Source organism: Neopelma chrysocephalum, unplaced genomic scaffold (assembly GCF_003984885.1).
Source record: "Neopelma chrysocephalum unplaced genomic scaffold, ASM398488v2 Primary Assembly neopelma1_65, whole genome shotgun sequence".
Lineage (NCBI taxonomy): Eukaryota > Metazoa > Chordata > Aves > Passeriformes > Pipridae > Neopelma > Neopelma chrysocephalum.
Window position 1 is genome coordinate 6,021,787 of NW_020897722.1, and position 20,506 is coordinate 6,042,292.

The 20,506-nt window shown below is 45.7% G+C and overlaps 2 protein-coding genes across 2 annotated transcripts in view; one reads left to right on the top strand and one right to left on the bottom strand.

Moving 5' to 3' along the window:
* The window catches only part of ADAP1 (ArfGAP with dual PH domains 1), a 51,058-nt gene extending 43,836 nt beyond the window's left edge, over positions 1–7,222 (top strand). Inside the window, exons 6-11 of the mRNA XM_027683591.1 lie at positions 558–704; positions 3,374–3,457; positions 4,354–4,416; positions 4,740–4,811; positions 5,267–5,495; positions 5,895–7,222. Coding sequence (XP_027539392.1) covers positions 558–704; positions 3,374–3,457; positions 4,354–4,416; positions 4,740–4,811; positions 5,267–5,495; positions 5,895–5,923 — 624 coding nt within the window. The 3' untranslated portion in view covers positions 5,924–7,222. The remainder of the gene's footprint in view (positions 1–557; positions 705–3,373; positions 3,458–4,353; positions 4,417–4,739; positions 4,812–5,266; positions 5,496–5,894) is intronic.
* A 1,308-nt stretch (positions 7,223–8,530) lies between these two features.
* GET4 (golgi to ER traffic protein 4) lies at positions 8,531–20,248 on the bottom strand. The gene is made up of 9 exons (XM_027683592.1): positions 20,032–20,248; positions 16,054–16,132; positions 15,557–15,638; positions 15,098–15,247; positions 13,339–13,477; positions 11,300–11,440; positions 11,141–11,216; positions 10,888–10,960; positions 8,531–9,852 (listed from the first exon to the last, which is right to left on the bottom strand). Exons 1-9 carry the CDS (start codon positions 20,187–20,189, stop codon positions 9,764–9,766), a joined length of 987 nt encoding a protein of 328 aa, XP_027539393.1. The 5' UTR covers positions 20,190–20,248; the 3' UTR covers positions 8,531–9,763.
* Positions 20,249–20,506: the final 258 nt, after the last annotated feature.

The window sequence follows — 20,506 nt, forward strand, 5'->3', positions numbered from 1 at the left end:
AGGTTGCAGCTGGGATGGTGCCTGAGAGGGCCTGATCCAGGCTCTCCATTGGGCTAACCCACCCAAGAGATGGGCTGTAAGGATTATATTTGTGCCTCTGAAAAGAAAGTTCCAAGTTTGGAAGGCAAGGGGAGGAGCAGAGTCAGCAGCCAGTGGCTCATGTGAGAGCATGGGGACATGCACATGGTGTCCCTGCCAGCTGAGCACCCAGGTGTGATGTTGCCAAGGGGGATAATCCTCCGTCTTTTGGGACAAGGATGAACTGGCTGTGGGTGCTGGAGATGAAGAAAGCATCCTGGCCTGTTAGTTAGCAGTCTGTAGGTTTTTTTGCATAACTGCTGAACTTTGCAGAACAGAGCATTTTTCCAGGCTGGCGGGAAGGACTCATTGATGCCAAGCAAAGTCTCTAATATCTCATCACCAGGTAGTTTTGTGGGCTGGGAATCAGGTCTTTTTAGCTAATGGCCTCAATCAGGAGTTTTTTTCTGACTAAATGAACTGCTTTCTGGTTTGAAAGCCAATTCTCAGGTGTTTGCTCACTCAGCTGTGTTTTTCAGGCAAAAGAACCCAAAGCGATTATGAAGATCGAACACCTAAATGCGACTTTCCAGCCTGCAAAAATTGGGAACCCACACGGACTGCAGATCACTTACTTGAAGGACAATAGCACAAGGAACATCTTTGTCTATCATGAAGATGGCAAGGTGAGGGCACAGAAGTAATGAGAAGGGTTGGGTTGTGGTCCTGGAGGTCAATGCTGCCCAGAGCCAACCTGTGGCACACCAGGCTCTAACCGAGCTGGAATTGTTGGGAGGGGGTGGAAAGAATGGGGGTACAGGATGCAGAACAAGCTTTGAGCATGTTTGGCATGTCCTTCCAAGCACAAAGGTGGCAAAACGTGTCTTTTAAGAAGGAATTGCTATTCCTCTGCTTGCAACTTGGAGTAGAGGATTTTTTAAGGGAGGCTCCTCAGTGCCTGAGGAAGGAGATGGGGTGGATGGAGCAATGAAAGATGAGGGGACTTAATCCAAAGACTCACCAAAGGGAAGCAAACTGGATTGTAGGAGAAGTGAGGAATTGTTGTTCTGCCTGTCTCATACTTTATAAAATGCAAATATTTGTGTTTGTATTGAAACAAATCCCTTGCTCTGATGCCTCTGAAGGGAGATGTGAAGAAGAGGGCTCATGGGTCTGGGGCTGCTCACAAATTTACCCTCCCCTCCATCCTCCACTCTGCCTGGTGGGATGTGCAGGTCCCGTGGTGCAGAACAGGCACCAGTTGTGCAAGCACAGCACAGTGTTATTCAGGTCACTCTCAGGCACCTTCCTGGCTGCAGTTTAAACCAGAATAATAAGAAGAAGCTCTTGCCTGTGAAAGCTGCATCCCACCATCGTGCCTGTGTCTGTGGTTTGCTGGGCTTTGGTGGTTTGCTTAGCCAAGCTGTGAGGAGTGCAGTCAGGGTTGTAGTGTTTTGGGTTTGGGTTTTAAAGTGCTGAGGTTTCTGTAGGGGGCTGGTGGAAGGAGCAGTGTCACCGGTCTCGTGCAATAGCTCCACTGTCAGTGGTGTGGAAGGATGTGCTCTCCTGCCATCCAATAATGCCGAGGCTGAATTTTTTTGGACTACCCTGAAATTGGTCTGTCCCCTTGGCTGAGTGAGGGCTGCAAGAAGATGAAAGTCTGGGGTAAGCTCCTGCCCTTTGGGACTGGAGGCTGCCCCATCCAACATGGCCTTGAACAATTCCAGGGGTGGGGCAGCCACAACTTCTCTGGGCAACCTGTGCCAGGGCCTCACCACCCTCACAGGGAAGAATTTGATCAAAGCCCATTTCTGGTGATGGGTGATCAAGAAGGAGACCCACAGACAGATAAATATATATATATATATATAGCCATCCAGTAGGTGATTGTATGAGATAACAACCTTTTAACATTGCAGCTCATTGGTCATTGTCTCCTGCCTGGTTTGGTCATCATTAACTTCAGAAGTGAATTCCTCTTGCTGATCCTCTTTGTGATGCTATCTGGGGTCTCCTTAGCTGCTTAGAGTAAGGAAAGCAAGTGATAAGTGGGTAAAACCTCACACAAGTAGGTCAGAATTTTCCAAAACGTTGTTTCTATTATTATGTTTCAGGTTTTTTTCCCTTCAACTTGAAGTAGCTTTACAAACCAAAACAAAGCTTTTAAATATTTGAAGATGGCTGTTTGCCACATTAGACCATTTTAGAGAAAACCCAATTCAACTCCTTAAAACTGAGATCTCACAAATTTCACAGAAGAGCCTTTCCCCCCCACTCCAATCATTTTTAAAGCATAAAAAGGTGTAAATCTTACTGAGGGCTGACTTCTCCTTTGATATGATCTTTCCTACACTACAGCGACCTCACCTGAAAGGGCTGACAGTGTTTATTTTAGGATTTGGTCTGGCTCATTGAACATGTCCCTGATGTGTGAAGCTTCATGTGCATTAGTGACAGCTGGACTGCTCAGCATCCCTCTCCCACAGCTCAGCATCCCAGCATCCCAAGGACGGAAGCTGTAAATATCCCTTCCAACTTGCCTTTCCTTTTCTCACGCCCTCAGACCACAAGGCTATGTTTGAGTGCTTAAAATTAATGTGGCATTTCTCAGTGAAACCTTCAAAGAGGCATCTGGTGCAATGCAAGCTCTGTGGGTCTCACCAGAGGCAAATGAAAAAATGAGTTTAAAAACAAGCAAGTTATAAACCAACTATTTTTTAGGGGGCAAAAAATGGAGACAGACTTTTGCCAAGCAAGGGAAGAAGTGCCAGAGCTTCTGGGAATTGAGCTGGGACTTCGATGTCACTGTGGCTGTCTCTAAAGGACTTGCAGACTTAACTGATAGAGTGGGGTACAAAGATAAAGAGATACTTAGCTACTCTTTTAGCAAGACACTGAAGTATGTTGCTAAATTTTGGGTGGGATTCAGGCATTGCTCAGATGTCCTGCCAGAGGGGCTGGGAGGGCAGGGGAAGTGAGGGGGCTGTGGGGGTGTCAGGCTGCTTTTGCACCAGCCAGCACACGCCAAGCCATTTTATAAGGTCAGGCTCAATATCTCAAATGCTGATTTGGGGCTGGTTTTGCCAGTTCAGAGGTGTGTTTAAATCCTTCCCTCTGCAGAAAGCCCCTTGGTGCTCACTGGTTGCTGCAGAGCTCTGTGCACATCTGGCAGCCCGGGACAGCAGCCGGATGTTCCCCATCCTTCATCTGTTTGCTGTATTCTGTATTTTTCAGGACTGCTGCTACACTGTGCCCTGGCACTGGGAACAGCAATCAGAGAGATAAAATGCAGCAGGACCAGGTTATTTTGTGTGCAGACTGTGTTCCTCACTGTGCTTTTCTTTCTCTTTATTAGGAAATAGTGGATTGGTTCAATGCCATCCGGGCAGCACGTTTCCATTACTTACAAGTGGCATTCCCTGGAGCCAGCGATGTTGATGTGAGTGCTCCTGCAGTTCTGGTTGGTTTTTTAATTTCCTTTTCCCCTCTCGCTCATTTTTAGCATCTTGTTAACAAGCTGGAAGGCTTGGGGAGTGCTCCATCCTTCGGAGCATTTTACAATTACCAGGCTGAAATGATTGTGGTGGGATGTTGAGCCCACGTGCAGCACCTGTTCCCAACATCCAGCCTTGGGAAGCACGTGCAGTCACACATGTTCACCCTCACAACGTGAGTCGTGTGTGTGAGTAACTCCAGCACTGCCATGTGTATGGGAGCTGTCAGCATCTTTCTGCTGCTGTAATACCAAAAAGCTGAAACAAAGGCTGTAAGGTAGAAAAGATGAAAGCAGAAGGATGTCAGTGCCATACCCAGGCCTCTGGATGAGTTCTTGTGTGCAGGTCAGTGCAGCCTGGCTTATGAATCTCTGTCTGTGTTTTCCGGGTGCTGGAGCTGCTAATTGTGTTACCCTTTGCTAATCTAATTCCAGAGGCTGCACTGGCAGCCAGGGCCGGGAGTTGCAGTTGGTAACGTCACTGGTGCTGGTTGTTGTTGATTACTCCCGGCTACCTCCTTGACCGTAGATTTTGAAATCTAATTGCCTTCCACTAATTACCTGGGAGGGGTCCAGTCGGCTCTAAGGTGCAGGGTGGCTCCTTCTCTGGCTGCCCCGGCAGCCCTGGGGCTCCTCCTGGAGGCTGCTGGCTGTGCTGGTGAAGTGCTCAAAGATGTTCCATGGTTCTGCGCCCCCCTTTTGGGTGGGTTCAGGGCTGGGGGCCAGCTCTGGGTGGGCTTTCCTTCCAGTGACCCCCCCAGCCCTGCCCAGCACACCCAGTGACCCCCCAGCCCCCTCCAACCTGACTTTGCTCTCTTTTCTCTCCTCTTCGGTTGCTCCAGCTGGTGCCAAAGCTTTCTAGAAACTACCTGAAGGAAGGATACATGGAGAAAACGGGGCCAAAGGTAGGATACGAAATATTTCTCATGTATTATATTTTGCCAGAGAGGCAAAGCTGTAGCACCATACATTTTTATCACCTGGGAGCAAACATCAAAAAAAATATATGCAAAACCACTTCACAAACTCACTGCCCCTTCCTGCAAGCCCCCATGGTACAGCTGGCCCAGACCCTGGCTGTGGTGTCTCCTGATGACCCAGAAGCTGCCTGTTCTCAACTCCCCCAGACCATCAGGGTCCTCCAAGTGCCTTGAGACTCCTGGATTGTGTCTGGTAAGAGAGAAGCTGTGCTGTTTCAGTGTGTAATCCAGCATTTTTGACTCTTCAGCAAACAGAGGGATTCAAGAAGCGATGGTTCACCATGGATGACCGACGGCTCATGTATTTCAAAGATCCCCTGGTAAGATAAAGGTGCCTGGGCTGCCTGTTGGGAATTATCTGCAATAATAATACTAGTAATTATAATAATAATAATAATAATAATAATAATAATAATAATAATAATAGTAATAATCTGCAGTGAAGCTCAGGCTGGTGGGAGAGCCAAGAGGACATGAAGCTGTCACTGCTCGGTGGCTCTGCCTGGTGTCCAGCGTGCAGTAGCCCTGTTCATAGATACTCACCAAAAATTCTTTGGAAGCCCTGTTCACTGGGCATTCTGCATCTGGATTTTGGCTCCCTGGTGTTGGTGCTGTATTGTGGGTGCCCCTGGGGGATGAGCAGGGGTTCTTGGGGTGGCTCTTGAGTTTGGCTCATGGGATTTGTGGCTGATGCGGGGTGAGCCATGTCCCAGCTGTCTGAGACCCAGAGCCCCCTTCACACTCACACCTGCCTGACTGCTCTGCTGTCTCCTAGGATGCCTTTGCTAGAGGGGAAGTTTTCATTGGGAGCAAGGAAAACAGCTACAAGGTGCTGGAGGGGCTCCCACCGTCCACACAGGGAAACCACTGGCAGCACGGGATAACCATCGTCACCCCGGATCGGAAATTCCTCTTCGCCTGCGAGACAGAGGACGACCAGCTGGAGTGGATTACGACCTTTCAGAAAGTCATCAGCCGGCCGATGCTGCCTCAGGAATACGCAGGTGTGTTTCCTGATGGGGACTGGATGTCAGCCTTGGCTCTGCTGTTTCCCAAGTGTTGGAGGATGCGATGGCTGGAGGGGGATTGGGGATGCAGCGACATCGCTCCCTCCTGTACAGTGTGAGCGGGGCAGCCCATGAAGGATGTCGAGGGAGGATGCAAAGGCTGTTTGAGCAGAGAGGGGCTCACACTGGGAGGAGGAGGATGGCATCCTTCCCTCTTCATTGCCTCTGGTGTGATGCCCATGGTGCTGTAAGGATCAGTCGTACAGTTATAAGAATAATTGTAGTCAAGGAGCATCAGCACAAGAACCATTAGCAGGGTGGGCTTATGCAGGGATGTCACTGCCTGCCAGTGCTTATCCTGCTTTTAACTTTATTTTCTCTGCTTTTTCCTTTCAGTGGAAGCCCATTTCAAACATAAACCTTAGCTGGGACTGGCTGGGCAGACCTGAGGAGTGAGCTTCTGTTTACAACACAACGTGGTTTTATTTGAAATGTTTAAAATAATAATTAATAATAATAACAGTAATAATAATAATAATACTTCCCTTTCCCCTCATCATTCACTTGATCATGTTGGAAGCCGAGAAGGACGGCAGCGGAACTTTGGAGAAGATGCTGATCCAACTTGAAATTCAGTTCTGTAGCTGCTCCACGGGATGGGACAGGTGGTCCTGCCCCCCCATCACCCCACACCCACTGGAAGGGGTGTCCCACCCAGATTCAGCAGGATGGCAAAGACTATTGGTGGCTCATCCCAGGGGGAGATGGAGCTTTTCCACATGTGCAGGTCCCTGGGCTCTGGAGCTGAGCATCCCCGCAGTCCCGGCTGGCTGCCAGCCCTTTCCAGGGGGCTGCGAGTCCCTGAGCAGTGACATCCTCGTGGGATGGGAAATTGCAGCCTGGAAACACCTGAAATGGTGCTGTGCAAAATAGCTGGGCCCCCCCATGGCATTGGGGTAAATGATAAGTAAATTATCTCCCTGTGGAGGGGTGGTGATGCTGCACCTGGACAGGGTCAAATGGGATTTAGAAATAGAGGAAATGGGCATCATCAGGCTCATTACTGCTTAGGGAAGGGCAGGGAGGAGGGGGCTCAATGGGGACAGAGCAGTGTTGCCCCAACCCTGCAGCCCTGCAAGGGAGACACCAACCCATGAGGTGATGCTGGGGAAGCAGAGCTTTGGGGACCAGGCCTGTGCTCTGCTCCCTGGGTCATTCCTCCTTCATGGTTTGGGGGGGATTGCACCCTTTTGGGAGCCTGGTATGGAGTTGGGGGGGTTGAGCTTTAGGTGCAGTTTTGCTGACAGGCACATCAAAGCCTGTCCCAGCCCACCCCCAGCAGGCACGTCCCTTCTCCAGTCTTGGTGGTTGCACTTTTTTCCCCAATAATTCTCTCAATTTTTTTTTGTTGATTTTTTTTCTTTTCCTGCAAAAAAAAAAAAAAGCTGCTTGAAGTGACGTTTCAGCGCGGTGTTGAGCACTGTAATTCCTGCAGTCGGGGCGGGCGGGCTGGGACCTGCACACCAGGTGCTGGATTTTTAGCCAAAAATGAGATTTCTGGCGTCCGCGAAAGGACCAGCCCCAGACACGGACCCGTCCAACGCGTTCCTTAGGTTGGTGTGTGTAACTGAGAGCATCTCATCAGCTGTGTGCATTCGTTCTGTCACTGGTAAGACAACTGTGGTACTAAATGTCATTCGAACCAATAAATTATTATTATGTCAGAGCCGTGGCCGTGTGGTGCTGGGGCAGGGGAGGGAGGTGGGGTTCATAAAACAGGCAGAGCTCTGGGGGTGTGGGACACCCACAAAACCATCTGCCCCACCCTGGGCTGCTCTGTGGGGTGTTGGTGAGGAAGAAGCTGCACATAACATATTCCAGGTAAATATATTTCATGCAAGCTACACACAGTTATGTGTAATGTTTTATATATTATTTGTGTATTTTATAGTGTAGATTCTATATATTTTCTCTGTAATACTCCTGTATGTATGCACACACATACACATATATATACATGGATATACATATATATATACTCATACTAGTTCTTAGGATTATAGACAAATATTATGAAAGGGTTGTTGACTATTCACAGACACAACTATAAACTGCATAGGAGATAAAGCATAATATATGTGTATGTATGATCTGTTCATATGCACACATGCATGTATATATAGCACTCAGATACATACATTTAATTTACAAATATATAAACTAAATGTATTTCATACACCTGTCTATAGAGACATTTTTATAATTGCAATTTTATAAAATATGTAGTTATATAAACATGCATGCTTTTTATATAATTTATAAACATATAAATGTAAGAGGAATATATTGCATATAAACACAAGTATATCCACATGCACAACCATAATATATTTAATTTGTATTAAAAGTATTTATAAATGTTACACACACACTCAGGCTCACTCATCCTTACTTACCAACCCAGGCAGGGCAGAAGCAGGGAGAGGACAGACTGGACTCGTTGCTTGTGTTTTATAACTAGCTGTAAAGATTGGGTTTTGTGTATGTATAATTAAGAATAATATATTATATTATAAATTATATGCCATACAATTATTTAATTATAATCTACACAAAAGGCTGTTTATATGTGTGTATATACACAAATGTAACCTCACACTGGGTCACATATGCAGGAAACAGGAGGGGACACTGCTGCTGGACACCTGTGGACACCTTACACCACCCATTCCTGGCAGCCAAAGGCAATGAAATGATGTGGTTCTAAACCTCTGTCGACATTCCAGATCATTTATTAAATGTCTGCAGCACCATCCTGGGTAGGCAGCTCTTCCTTAAACTTGCTGCAAATCAAAGCAATCCACCTCTTCTCCAGACATTCCAATAACCCCCTAGAATTACGCCTTCACTGCACAAAGGTGAAGCTGCAGCACTGAGGGCTGGATGACCCACAGTCAAATGCAGAGTGGAAAAACAGCAAGGAAACTAAGATCTCTGCATGGAAATCTCCCAGAAAGCAGCACTATTGCACATCCTGGTATAAAGTGTTTATTTGAGACTTCACAATTAACACAAAGTCTTCCTGTCAATGCCTTTTTTTTTTCATACAGTCAATAAATTTGTATTAATCCCTCCCCCATGCATGATTGCTGTTTATTAATCTAAGCTTTTTTATTTTCATCGTGAAAAAATAAAGCGTTTCCCCACCCTGTCATCTGTTCCCTGCACCAGACTGTGCTGCATTACAGAGGAGATGGAGAATGGCTATGCCTACTGCTGGGGGTGAAGTTACTCCATTATTTATTGATTTATTCTTTTTAACAGAAAATGTTAAATGAATCAATCACCCAAGAAAAATAAATATATCATAAAGAACTAGGAGTTCTGCAGTATCCCTTTTCTTTACACACAGCTCAGTTCAAACACATACACTGCTCACGGCAAACTGTGTCACTCACTGTCGTGCCGTCGCCTGTACGTGATTATGGACTTACACTGAAAAAGAATCTGTTCCAAAGGAGTAGAGCCACAAGCCAGAGGAGGTATTTTAGATGCCAAATGGAAGCCAATTACCTACATTCCACTGATGGGCTTTTACTCAAGAGCAATTCAAATCTTGTGCTTTTCAGGAAGTATCGGCTAAAAACACACGTGTGGGCTCGGCCAGAGCCAGACCCTGGGGAGAGGGACAGGCAGTATGAAGGGTGTGCATGTTACTCATGGCAGTGGAAGCGAGTTCTTGTATCAATGTCTCTTGCATGTGCATCTCAAATTATGCTGCTTGGCTCGTCTCGCAGTACTTTTGGCACCAGCCTCACAAATAAATTATTCAATTGCTCCCCCTGCCTTTCGAGATCTTCCTTGGAGAGGGCACAGGTCAAGGAGGCTTTCTCATAACAGAGACGGTACTGGGCAGGCCATGAAGGACAAGACCCATGTTTATGCTTTATTGAATTACTGTGCAAAAGGGAATACTGCATCAGAAACCGTAGAAGACTATATTTTAATCAGTCACCAGCCGCTGCATCGGAAACCCACTAACAACTGCTCCGATTGGTTCATTTGGCTACTTTTTGTTGGTATCTTTCTTTTTTTTTTTTTACATAAATAATATAGACCGACATTATAAACATTTCAGCAACCATTTCTAAAAGACCAGAGGAGCCCTTTTAGGCGCCAAGAAACAACCGCAGGATTCAAATTCCAAAAGTGTCTTTGGAGTCATCGAATCATCAGATTTACACGGCACCCAATGACAACAACATTCAGTCGAGCTCGATAGGACTGCTGTCTTCCTGACCATCTTCTGTGTCATCATCTTCTCCAGTTCCCATCAGACTGTTTAAAAGATTTCCTAGAATAAAATACAGGACAGTTAAAATTGCTAGTTTTACATTCTCATCTCAAACACTTTTAACCGATCTCCTTTCATCCTATGGTGCAGATTGCTGTAACAAAAAAACTCCAAAACAAACAAAACCCAACAAGAATACACAACCAAAAAAAAAAACCTAAGAGAGTGTTTTTTGAAGCAAGACATTAGTATTTTCACACTGGTGTCCATTAAGAATATTGATTTGGGAAGCTGGACACTGTTAGCTGTACACAGGACTGCTGCTGTTTACTGATACTGTTCCTTCTCTAACAATACACTGGAAAAACCCATCAAAGTTACATATTTATGTGCTACACTTGCACCCTGAGGGGAAAACACACCCAACCACATGAGCAGCAGTGAAACTCTCAAAAAGGCAGCAACAGTCCTGCATCACGCTCTAAAAAACTTGTTAGAAATTCAAATGCACTTAATTCAAATGCCAGAATTGCTGAAAAGCAAATTACAGATGGTAAAAACGTGATGTTCGTGTTTTTCACCAAACTTTGGGTATCAGTGAATTGATATTTGTAGTTAAAGCTTCAAGTCAGTTTACAAACAAAGAAGCTTAGTTCTCAAGGGAAAACATTCAATTTTATTCACCTTTTATTCAAGAGCCAGGAAATGAGGGCTGAAATTCTTGACTCCTTTCATTTCTTGTAGAAGGGCAGTATTAGAACTCTAACAGAGCCCCAGATTTGACTTAAGGAAAATCAGCCACTGAAGTCTGAGGAAATTAAGCTTTAACACCAGTAAGATGCTTCTTTACACTACGAGGTTACACCACAATGTCAAAAATTAACCGTAAGTCATTTACGTGCTTCTCCCCTTCTCAAAGATGAGAGGTCTACTAACTCCACCAAACTAATATCACATGGAACCAATTGATCCTGTATTCTACAGCAGGGACTGTTTCTACAGGCTATGGAAAGAGTTATAAATTCATTAGAACAAATTATGTTTCCAGCACAGATGTTTTATGTAAGTCTGGCGGTACCCACAAACCAACCATACCTAGCAATCCTCCGTAGGACGAGGTCTGCTTGGGTGGAACTCCAAAGAAAAGCTGTCCTATTCTATCTAGGTACTGAAATGACACAAGATGAAGAAAAATGTCATTTATTCCATTTACTGGTGGAAATACTATGGGCAACAGTCACCCACACAAGGTAGATCATCAACTTCTATTTACAAGTCACAAAACAGGAGGCAACCAGCTATTATTTAACTAATTCAGGAGGTTAAATCCTGTTTATGAGCAACTCACCTCATTATACATGGGATCCCTTTTCAGCGAAGGTTGATACTGTTCACACAATACTGTAAATACTGTTAGCTTTCCTCTAGAAAGGAAACAACCAAAAATGTAATCTGAGTAACAACTGAAAAATAAACTAAGAACAACATGACAGAAATCAGACTGTACCCATCAACTGCCAACAACAGAAACCAGATGAAGTTTAGCAGTGGTTGAACAAAGGGTGGGCCCTTCTCTATTGAAGGATGTTTCTGTGTGTATGTCGTAAAAACAACTGATGCGCTGGTCTTATTTTTTAAGCAGAGAAATCTGAAAAAGGAAAGAGAACAAGGCAAGTTAAAAACAAAAGGCAGAAAAACAGTTTCACATGCAGAGAGAAAAAGGGAAGCCAAAAGCTCAACAATCTACTTCATTTGTGCACAGAGGCCATCTCAGGCTTAAACTGAATGCAAAACCCAACTGGTAGAGATGTACATCTTTGGGAATGGTTTGGCCATCAGCTGAGGAAGGGGAAAATCACTGCTAGAATACACTGTGGAATAGGCAGGTTGGGAGGGAGAACAGGCATTAAATAGTAAAGAATGAGTTTAACCAGGATTTAAGCAGCTTGTACACAAGATGGTTACTAATAGAGAGCATCAATTTAATCAAAACGTGGAAACACTGGCTACCCTGTAATTCATATTTAACATGATATTGCATTTACTGGTCCAGAGATTATTATGCTGAGGCAAAAACTGAATTAAATCCAATCCAATCCAAAACACATCTCCTTTCAGTACGTATCTGTCAGTGTCCGATGACTCCGCCATTCTTTTGGCACCACCTCAAAATAATGTGGCATCAGGACCTCTAATAAGTTCAACACACATGCCTAAAAGTCTCATAATAAAGCTACACTTCGAGCTCCCAAGCCATTTGTCCCCAGCCAACAGATCGATCCCCCAAACCAATCAAATCTTCGTTCAGGTCCAGTTAATTTAACTGGCAATCTCTGCCAGTCCCATTGGCCTAACGGGCCTTTATGTGGGACAAATGCTGTCAGCAGGGTCTAGGAAGGTTGCCACGAGCCATCTCATTTTTGATGGCAGGCTGGCCTCTAATTCTGCACCCTCACATGTGCAAGGGCTTGGGGCTCTTTTGCCTCACTGCTAGGCAAGGAACTGCAATTATTTTCATTAGAGTATAAACTGCTATGTAAGAGGATTTAGTACAGTATTTGAGATATAGGCCAGTAAAGGATGCAGTAGTAGTGCTGTGTAAATACTGAAAAAATAGTCTCTTACTCTTAATTTCTGCCCAGAATTTCCCCCCCTCCAGAGCAAAGCCCCATAAAATTGCTTAAAAGTCCTGCTTATACTGGATTTTCATAAAGGATTTGAGCTACTGCTCAAAATCACAGCAATCTATAGCAACCAGCTATGGAAAGGAGGACAAATCTGATATGACAGCTCAGTGCTGCCAAAAGAGAGACAAACTTGCTCGCACCTCCTCCCTCTCCCCCAACACCTACTCTCTCCCTGACTCCCTGCCACACAGTCCTGTCTCCACCTCCTCCTCAGACTCCTCCATGAGCTGCTTTCCCTGACTGAAGAAAGCCATCAGCTGATTAAACACAGTAAAATTGGCTTTGTCAACCTTCATTCTACATGAGCTCTGCAAAAGCACATAATTGCATTCCCACCTCCTACAAAATAAATGCCTGAAGTAAATGAGAGCCAGCAGCAACTCTGTCAAACCAAAAGCCGTAGTGCTGCTGCTCAAGGACCAGGGTGACCAGGATAAATTGTCTCTGAGGATGAGACGGAGAGCAAGAACTGTGCTAAAGGTAAATACAGAGCCTGCTTAGGTCCAGTCTTTGTAAGAACATCAAGGTAAGCCCTAACCGGACATAAAGTGGTATTAACAAAGCTAAGAATTGTGCTTTCAGGGTCAAACAGATTGCATTAATTCTTCAGGCAATTAACAGGATTTCAGGTTTCAACCTAAATACGTTGGTTGTTTTTTTTTTCCTCTCCAGTCTGACCAATTTAACACACCAGTTTTCTCCCGTTGTTACCACGCAAAATGACTTTCAGAAGCTCTGGCCAGTTTCACAGTTTCTTTCGAAAAGGATGCACGGTTAAACCTACAGTTATCCTGATTAAACTGGCCCCAAAACACAACGTCATCTCAGCAAAATACTTGTACAGAAGTTTAACACCTACTGTAGTACTGCCTGAGCTACAAACATGTCCACCTCACTGCGGTATCCGCGGGACGACGAGTATTCTACCAGCATATTTGCACAGCCCTCACCATCTGTGGAGTGCAAGAAGTGATACCGAGATTCACTATAGTTTTGCTCTAGAAAAAGAAAAAAGAAAAAGAAAATGGCTTTTAAGAAATCAGTTCATCATACCTGGGTGCAAACCCAAAATTTATTAGGCTTTGTACTTTATTAGCTGGTATAAGAACAACAGCTGCACATGTGGTATATAAACAAGACAACTAGTAAAAAGTTTATAAGTTACAGACAACTTATAAAGGGAAATAATAATAAATTTTAACTGAAATACACTTGAAAAACTGCTATTAAATACAGTTTATTCAATGCCAGCTACCACTGGCTTGAACTTTGGTCATATCATTTTATCTAACTGCATGTTGACACTTCACATGCTTTCGTCAAGAAATTCCACGTTAGACCATGTGCACCAAGAAGTCAAACAGCACCTTCAGCGTCCTTCTTTCTAAGTGCACAGAAAGAAGGCATTTCCTATTTTTAGCTTAGCCCACTCTTGCTATCAAAATTAAAATTGCTTCCATATGCTGAACAGAACAGCAATTATACACAAAAAAGGTGTAAGAAATGGCAATGATTTGTTAGAACTTGAAGCAAAGCATCGTGCAAAAATCACTGCAATGACAGAACCTGAGAGCTGCTAACTCTTGGAATTTGAAAGCTTTGTTTTAAAAATCTGAGTCTTTTCTGATGAAACTCAAAAAAATATAGACTAAGGAAACGTAGGCATTTTGCTCTTCAAGAGAACAGCGAGCAGATAACTACAAAATGGAGATTTTTACTTTCAGAATGCAACTGTTTCTTATCCTAATTGTAGCTCAGCTTCTAACTCAAATGCTCTGAGGAAAATCCTCCCTTTCTGGCTGGCAGCAGCCATCAGGCTAACGTAAGTCCATGGGAGCAGCTATGGGATTGCCTATGGCAGGCAGACAGATGATGAGCTGCAGTGCTGACCACTATTGGGTCAGGATTGTTACATGAAACCACTGTCATCACTTGGTAGCTACTGAAAAATGTAAAATAAACAATCATTTTGCACAGTTACTCATGAGAAACCACAGAAGAAATGGCATGTATTCAACTGTTCTCAATCACCTTTGTTATGTTTTGAACACAAGACTTTAAAAACTGGCTATCATCCACAATTAAAATAATTATTGAGATAATTTTGTGTTTATCCGACACCCCATCACAAGTGATAAAATAGCTCATAAATAAAAGGCAAGAGCATTCATTCTGGAATAATGCTGCTGGCCAGCTTCTCAAAAAGTACTTATTTACAGTCCAGAGGCTGTTTTGGATACCAGGTGGAGTATTTCAATCTTTGTCATGTTTATCCAGGATTTAAAAACAAAAATCCTCACCAACAAAACAGCTTTGCTCCCCAGCAATTTTCCTCCTAATGACACAATCAAACTACCTCAACGTCCAAAGATTCAACCTGTCATTTATAGAGAGCCTTACAGCAGTTGTGTTTTGGGGTTTGCACTAATGTAGAGTTACAGCTTCAATTTTTCCTGTTAATAACATTCGGATGATGTTATTGCAAAAATCAGATAATAGCAGAACTCAATCACTTCTATCTCAGCTTCCTTAGATTATTTCCAAAGTAGATCTCATCCAATACCTTGCTTTCAACATTTTCAAAGGGAAATACAAAAAAGCCAGTTGATTTTTCTTACCTTTCCACAGGGTAATAGCTAGTAACTGGTGTAGTTTTGGATGTCCAAGTTTTCCTGATCCCCCACTGGACCATTTTAGTGCTCTGGATACGAAAGCCACTCGTTCAGGAGAATTTGGATCCATTAAACTAAACAATTTAGCCAAGTTTTCTAGAAACAATAAGATTCAAAAATATTTAGCATTAAGAGAAATAAGATGATCTGCTGCTTCTACTGCATTTATAAGATACATCTTTAAGACAGGCAGCGATGTTAGTTCCAAGCATGCCCACAAAGTTATCAGGAATCCATTATTCTCTAATAAACTTTCCCCTCAGTCCATTTCTATGGGGAAGGTAACCCTGAGCCATGTGGGAATGCATCCAAACAGGATTGCAGCTTTCAAGACTATTAACAACAGCCACTGTGAAGGGAAAGCACAGCTAAACACCATCAAACTGAGTGCAAAAGTCACCTCACCTAAAAGGTCTTCTGCTACTTTTGCATCCGATTTCTCCAAGGACTCCAGAACCAGCATGGACAGATCAGCAGCACTGTTTTGCTACAAAACAGACACACACTGGCAGTGATGAACGTATGAGCACATAAAAGAAAACATCAGCCAGAATTTTGGCAGCAGTGGGTTTAATACTTTTATCAACGTCTACAGCCAAGGCACAGCATCAAGTCTCAGCCCTCCCTTATAAAAAAATTATAGTAATTTGATGGCATCAAAAGAGAAGCCTCCAGGAAAGCAAAACATGGTTATTGTTTGGATGCTCACAAACACTTCTGCTGCATATTCCAGTTTGGCATAATCCTTCTTTGTGCAGAAAGGCTCAACAAAGAGATAAAACAAAAGATTACAAAGCAATTAACCCAAACATTTACCCCTCAGAACTCACCATTCATCTCTCAAAATCTTAGAATAACAACCCCCTGCCACCCAAACCACACACACACAACCAGTGACTTACTTGGTTATGACTGAAGAACAGCAAAGCCCCTGAATACATAAGTTCTCTTGCTTCTGCATGTTTTCCTTGTGACATATACCTGAAAAAATACCAAAGCCATGATAAAAATTACCATGAAGTTAGTTATACTTAAAGGATTCAAAGATTACTAAAATTTAAAATAAAGGCAACAAAGGATTTATTTTTAAATGAGGTTAGTTTCAGTAATGATGTAGCTTTAACTGCAAGTTGCAATTTGTTTTCTGCTCCAGACTTCACGGAACAAAGCGAAGGATATAAGAATGAAAACTGAGAGCTACAAATCTGATTTGGGCTGGAAAAAAGAGAAGGCAATGATGCCAGGAGTTCATCTGAGTAAAATATGCCAATGTACTGAACTACACCACTCAGAAGGTGACTTTGGAGCCTTTACCAAAGCCATCCCAGTGAAACAATTTTTGGAACAGCCCCTTGAGAGCTCACACACCCAGCACTGCCCAAGTGACTCCAGCCCTCTCCTCACTGATGTCTCCTTTCCACTGGTTTAAGTCTCTCTGACCATTACAACTCTGCCAAGGGACATCAGCCAGCAAGATTCACCATACAACACTTTAAAAGTAACAAAATATAACGTTTCAAAACACAGCTGCTGCAGCTTCCACCTTCCTTACTTAAGAGTTAACCAAGAAATGAGGAATGAAAGAACTTGTTCCCTACCTCAGGAGCCTCTGACTACACAGCTGTGATTGCAGCCTCCTGCACAGCATCACTACCAGTAACTAAAGCTCTTGGAGAGTCACAGCTCTAGATAATAAGCACAGCATTTCCCATAAAAGCCCAATTTAGGTGTGGCAGCAGACATAGTTTCCAAATTCCATTTCTCTTAACTGCTTCTCAAGAAGTCTGTGTTCTCAGTAGTTAATAACAGCAGCTGATTTTCTCCAATCAGAAGAGATAAGCTGACCATGCTGCTTTAGTACCTGCAGTGTTTGGTTTGTCCTCTGTGCCACACCTGGCTGGGCTGTGCCTGTGTCACCCCTTTCCATTCCCTGGGGGTCAGGGCAGCCCTTCTGCTCCCACAGCCCTGAGGTTCCCCAAGGTGACCCAAAGCCTCAGAGTCCCCCTGGGGTAACAGAGGGGTTGGTATCTCTGGGGTGAAGCAGTCAGGGGGTGGTGGGACAGCGAGGGCATAGGGGGGGTTACACTAACAACGGGGACAACTGGAGGGAGCAGTGCATCCCAAAGCTCTTGTGCTGTGCCCGAGATTCCTGTCACACGTGACAGCTCCAGGAACAGGCCCTACTGGTAACATCACACAGACAACAAACAAGGAAGGAGAGAGTCCTCCCATCCTGCTCAGCAGCTCCCACAAACCCCAAGGTCTCTTATGCAAAGCAGCAGAACTGAAATAACGGATGGCTCACATCCAGGTTTGCTTCTAGGAGTTTGACTCAGTATGGATCCACTTCCACAAATTCTTATTTCCAGCAGGCTCACAATGCTATTTGGGAGCTCTTAATCTGGGAATTATATAGAAGATACTAAAAGATGCTGAAAACGGTTTCACAATATAAAATACATTTTAAAGTGTTGGGGGTTTTTTTAAAGAACCTTTATTAGAAAAGTTCTATTTAATAAAAAATAAATATTGATGGCACTGCTCTAAATGGCATTTAGGACAAGGGAAATCCTGGAACATATTATTCATACAAGAAAAATCATCAGCAATGTTAGGAAAATAGAAATTGATGTCACAAGGATGTTACACTTGGAAGTTTGACTCAGTCACCAAATCATGAAGAGAGAAGGGTTCAGCTCAGCCAGCCTGTGGAGTGACACCACCAACCCAGGTGCTCCTCTTCCTGCTCAGGGTCAGGCAGGAACAGCAGTTTTCCACCTGCTCTGTGGATCACAAGGAGGGATAATAACTCTGCAGGAGGCAGGCTTACAGTAATCTTTCCTCCTCCACTTCTTCCCCTCCTCCACCCTCAAATTCATCTCTGTGTATAAAACTTGAGTCAGGATTTCAAGTTTAACCTCTGACAGACCAGACTAACGTTTTACAGGCCAGTGTGTTTAAAAGGAGTAAGCACTGGCTATCCCAATAACAATTCCAGAGCTGAGGTCATCCCAATTCGTGTTAACGTGTCTCTGGAAAAATGCTGATATTTAACACATTTTACAGAGGACTGACAAGAGTATCCAGCACTTTCTTTCGGCCACTGTGACTTTCCAAACAAGTTTCACAGTCACATTCCACCTTTTTGCCTAGAAGGAAGCCCTTTTCCCAGCCATGCAAATGTCACCTTTTCATTTAATTGAGCACCTCCTTTCGCTTCCACTTAAAATTGAAAAGGTAGGATTTTTGATTCCAAATTAATTCAGGGAGGCTTAAGCAAAGTATGTGAGTTAATACATCCAGAGGACTGGAGGAGAAGTGACCCGCTGAGCCAAGACTTTTTGCACCACTGCAGACACTACATCACATAATCCCTACCACAAAATAGGCCAGGCTTTGTCTTAAATTTAGATTTATTCCCAAATACAATTTAAGTCTTAAGGCCTGGATGGTGCCTCGCTGATCCCATCAGAGGGTCATGGCAGAATGAACTGCTTTAATTTGATGGTGCTGGTACACGGGGGCAGGGCAGGGCAGGCTGTCTGATGAACACTGGGAGCAGAAATAGGACTGAGCATCAAGGACTTTCTTCCCTGGCTGCTATTTTTCTGTGCTTTGTCACAGGCTGTTCTTATCCTAACTGAGATGAGGTCTGAGGACAGGAGTCACAAGACGGGGAAGGTGGAAATTTCTTCACAGAAAAGGTGGACAAGCATTGGAAGGGGTTGCCCAGGGAGGTGGTGGAGTCACAGTCCCTGGAAGGGTTCAAGAAACAACTAGATGTAGCACTGAGTGTTCTGGTCTAGTTGACAAGGTGGTAAGTGGTCAAAGATTGGACTTGATGACCTTAGAGGCCTTTTCCAACCCAATGGATTCTGCGAAGGCAATTTTCCCTCCTGACCTCTCCCAGCAGAGCCACAAGCAAAACAAAGCTGGGAGCAACCATGGAAGCCCCTGGAACAAACACCTTATTCTGTGCCCCTGAACATGAGGTCCTATATTTTAAATGCTGATGAGAGAAAGCGTGACCACTGCAAGTTGCAGCGGGTGTGAAACATAAAATCTGAAAAAGTTTTGCAATAAAAATAATTTCCTTATGACGTAAGAGGCAGCAGCAACATTTCTGAATAAATGCCCAGGCCTGCTCTACTTAGTCTACATCAGATGGAATTTACTCTTAAAAACTCCTCCGTGCAGGCGATTTTAGCCACGCTGAGCTGCCCCTTTCCCTTTCTGACAGGGTGGCTGTGCTCTGTAACAAAGCAGCCCTGTGTCCCGGCCGAGCAAGTCAACCTTCAAACCCCGAGACCCCGACACAGCCCCTGCGCTGACATTTGGGCCGAGCTGGCAGCGCAGAGGCCGCGAAGGGCTCAGCTCCAGGACGGCCCCGCAGCCCGGGACAGGGGCGAGCCCTGAGCCGAGTCCCGGGGGAAGGCCCAGGGACCATCACTCGAACTCGCCGGGACGTGGGGCCGCCGAGAGGCACTGGGGGGAAGGGGGGGTTAAATTCCGCGCTGCCCGTGACCTCTGGGCAGTTTAACGCAACACACGCCGCGCGTCACCGGGGCAAGGGCCCCGCCGCTCCCTCAGCCGGGCCGGGGTCGGAGTCTCCCTCAAGCCTCTCTCGGAGCCGCCCGGGCGGGGCCGGCCCGGGGGACCCTCCGGCCCCTTCGGCCGCCGCTCCCCGGCCCGGCCCGGGCCCCGCCGCGCGCCCGCCCCACCCCGCCCCCCCGCGGGCCAATCAGGGAGCGGGACTCCGAGATGGACAGGAGCGGTGGCCAACGGGAAGCGGCCGCGGGCGCGGCGAGCGACGGCGGGGCCCAGTGCGTGGGAAGGCTCTGGAAGGCCGGGCGGGGGGGGGCGGCGCGGCCCGGCCCTACCTGAAGAACAGCGTCCGGTACATCTGGTGCGCCTCGTAGTAGTCGCCCTTCTCGACGCTGGCGCGCAGCTTCCCCTCCACGCGCTGCACGCCGCCGCGGTTCCTGCCGCCGCCGCCTTTCGCGGCTTCCTGCTCGGCCGCCATGATCGCCGCCGCCATCAGCGCGGAGCACGGGGAGGGGCGGTGGCGGCGGGGGGCCGCATGCGCACGCAGCGCCGGCCCCTCGCTGCCCGGCTTCCGCCCTCCTGGACGGCGGCTCGCGAGGCTCATTCCACGCGGCTGCGCGCGGCGTCACGGGGGCGGGGGGGAGCGGTAACGGCCCCGGGAAGGGCGAGCAAGGAGCCCCCGGGAGCGGGTCCGGCACCGCTGAACCCGCCGGGGAACGGCAGAACATATAAAAAAATCAAGGAAGGGGTGATGGAGCGCAGGCAGGAACGCTGGCTGGGCGCTACTCTGGCTCAGGGAGGCAGGCGAGG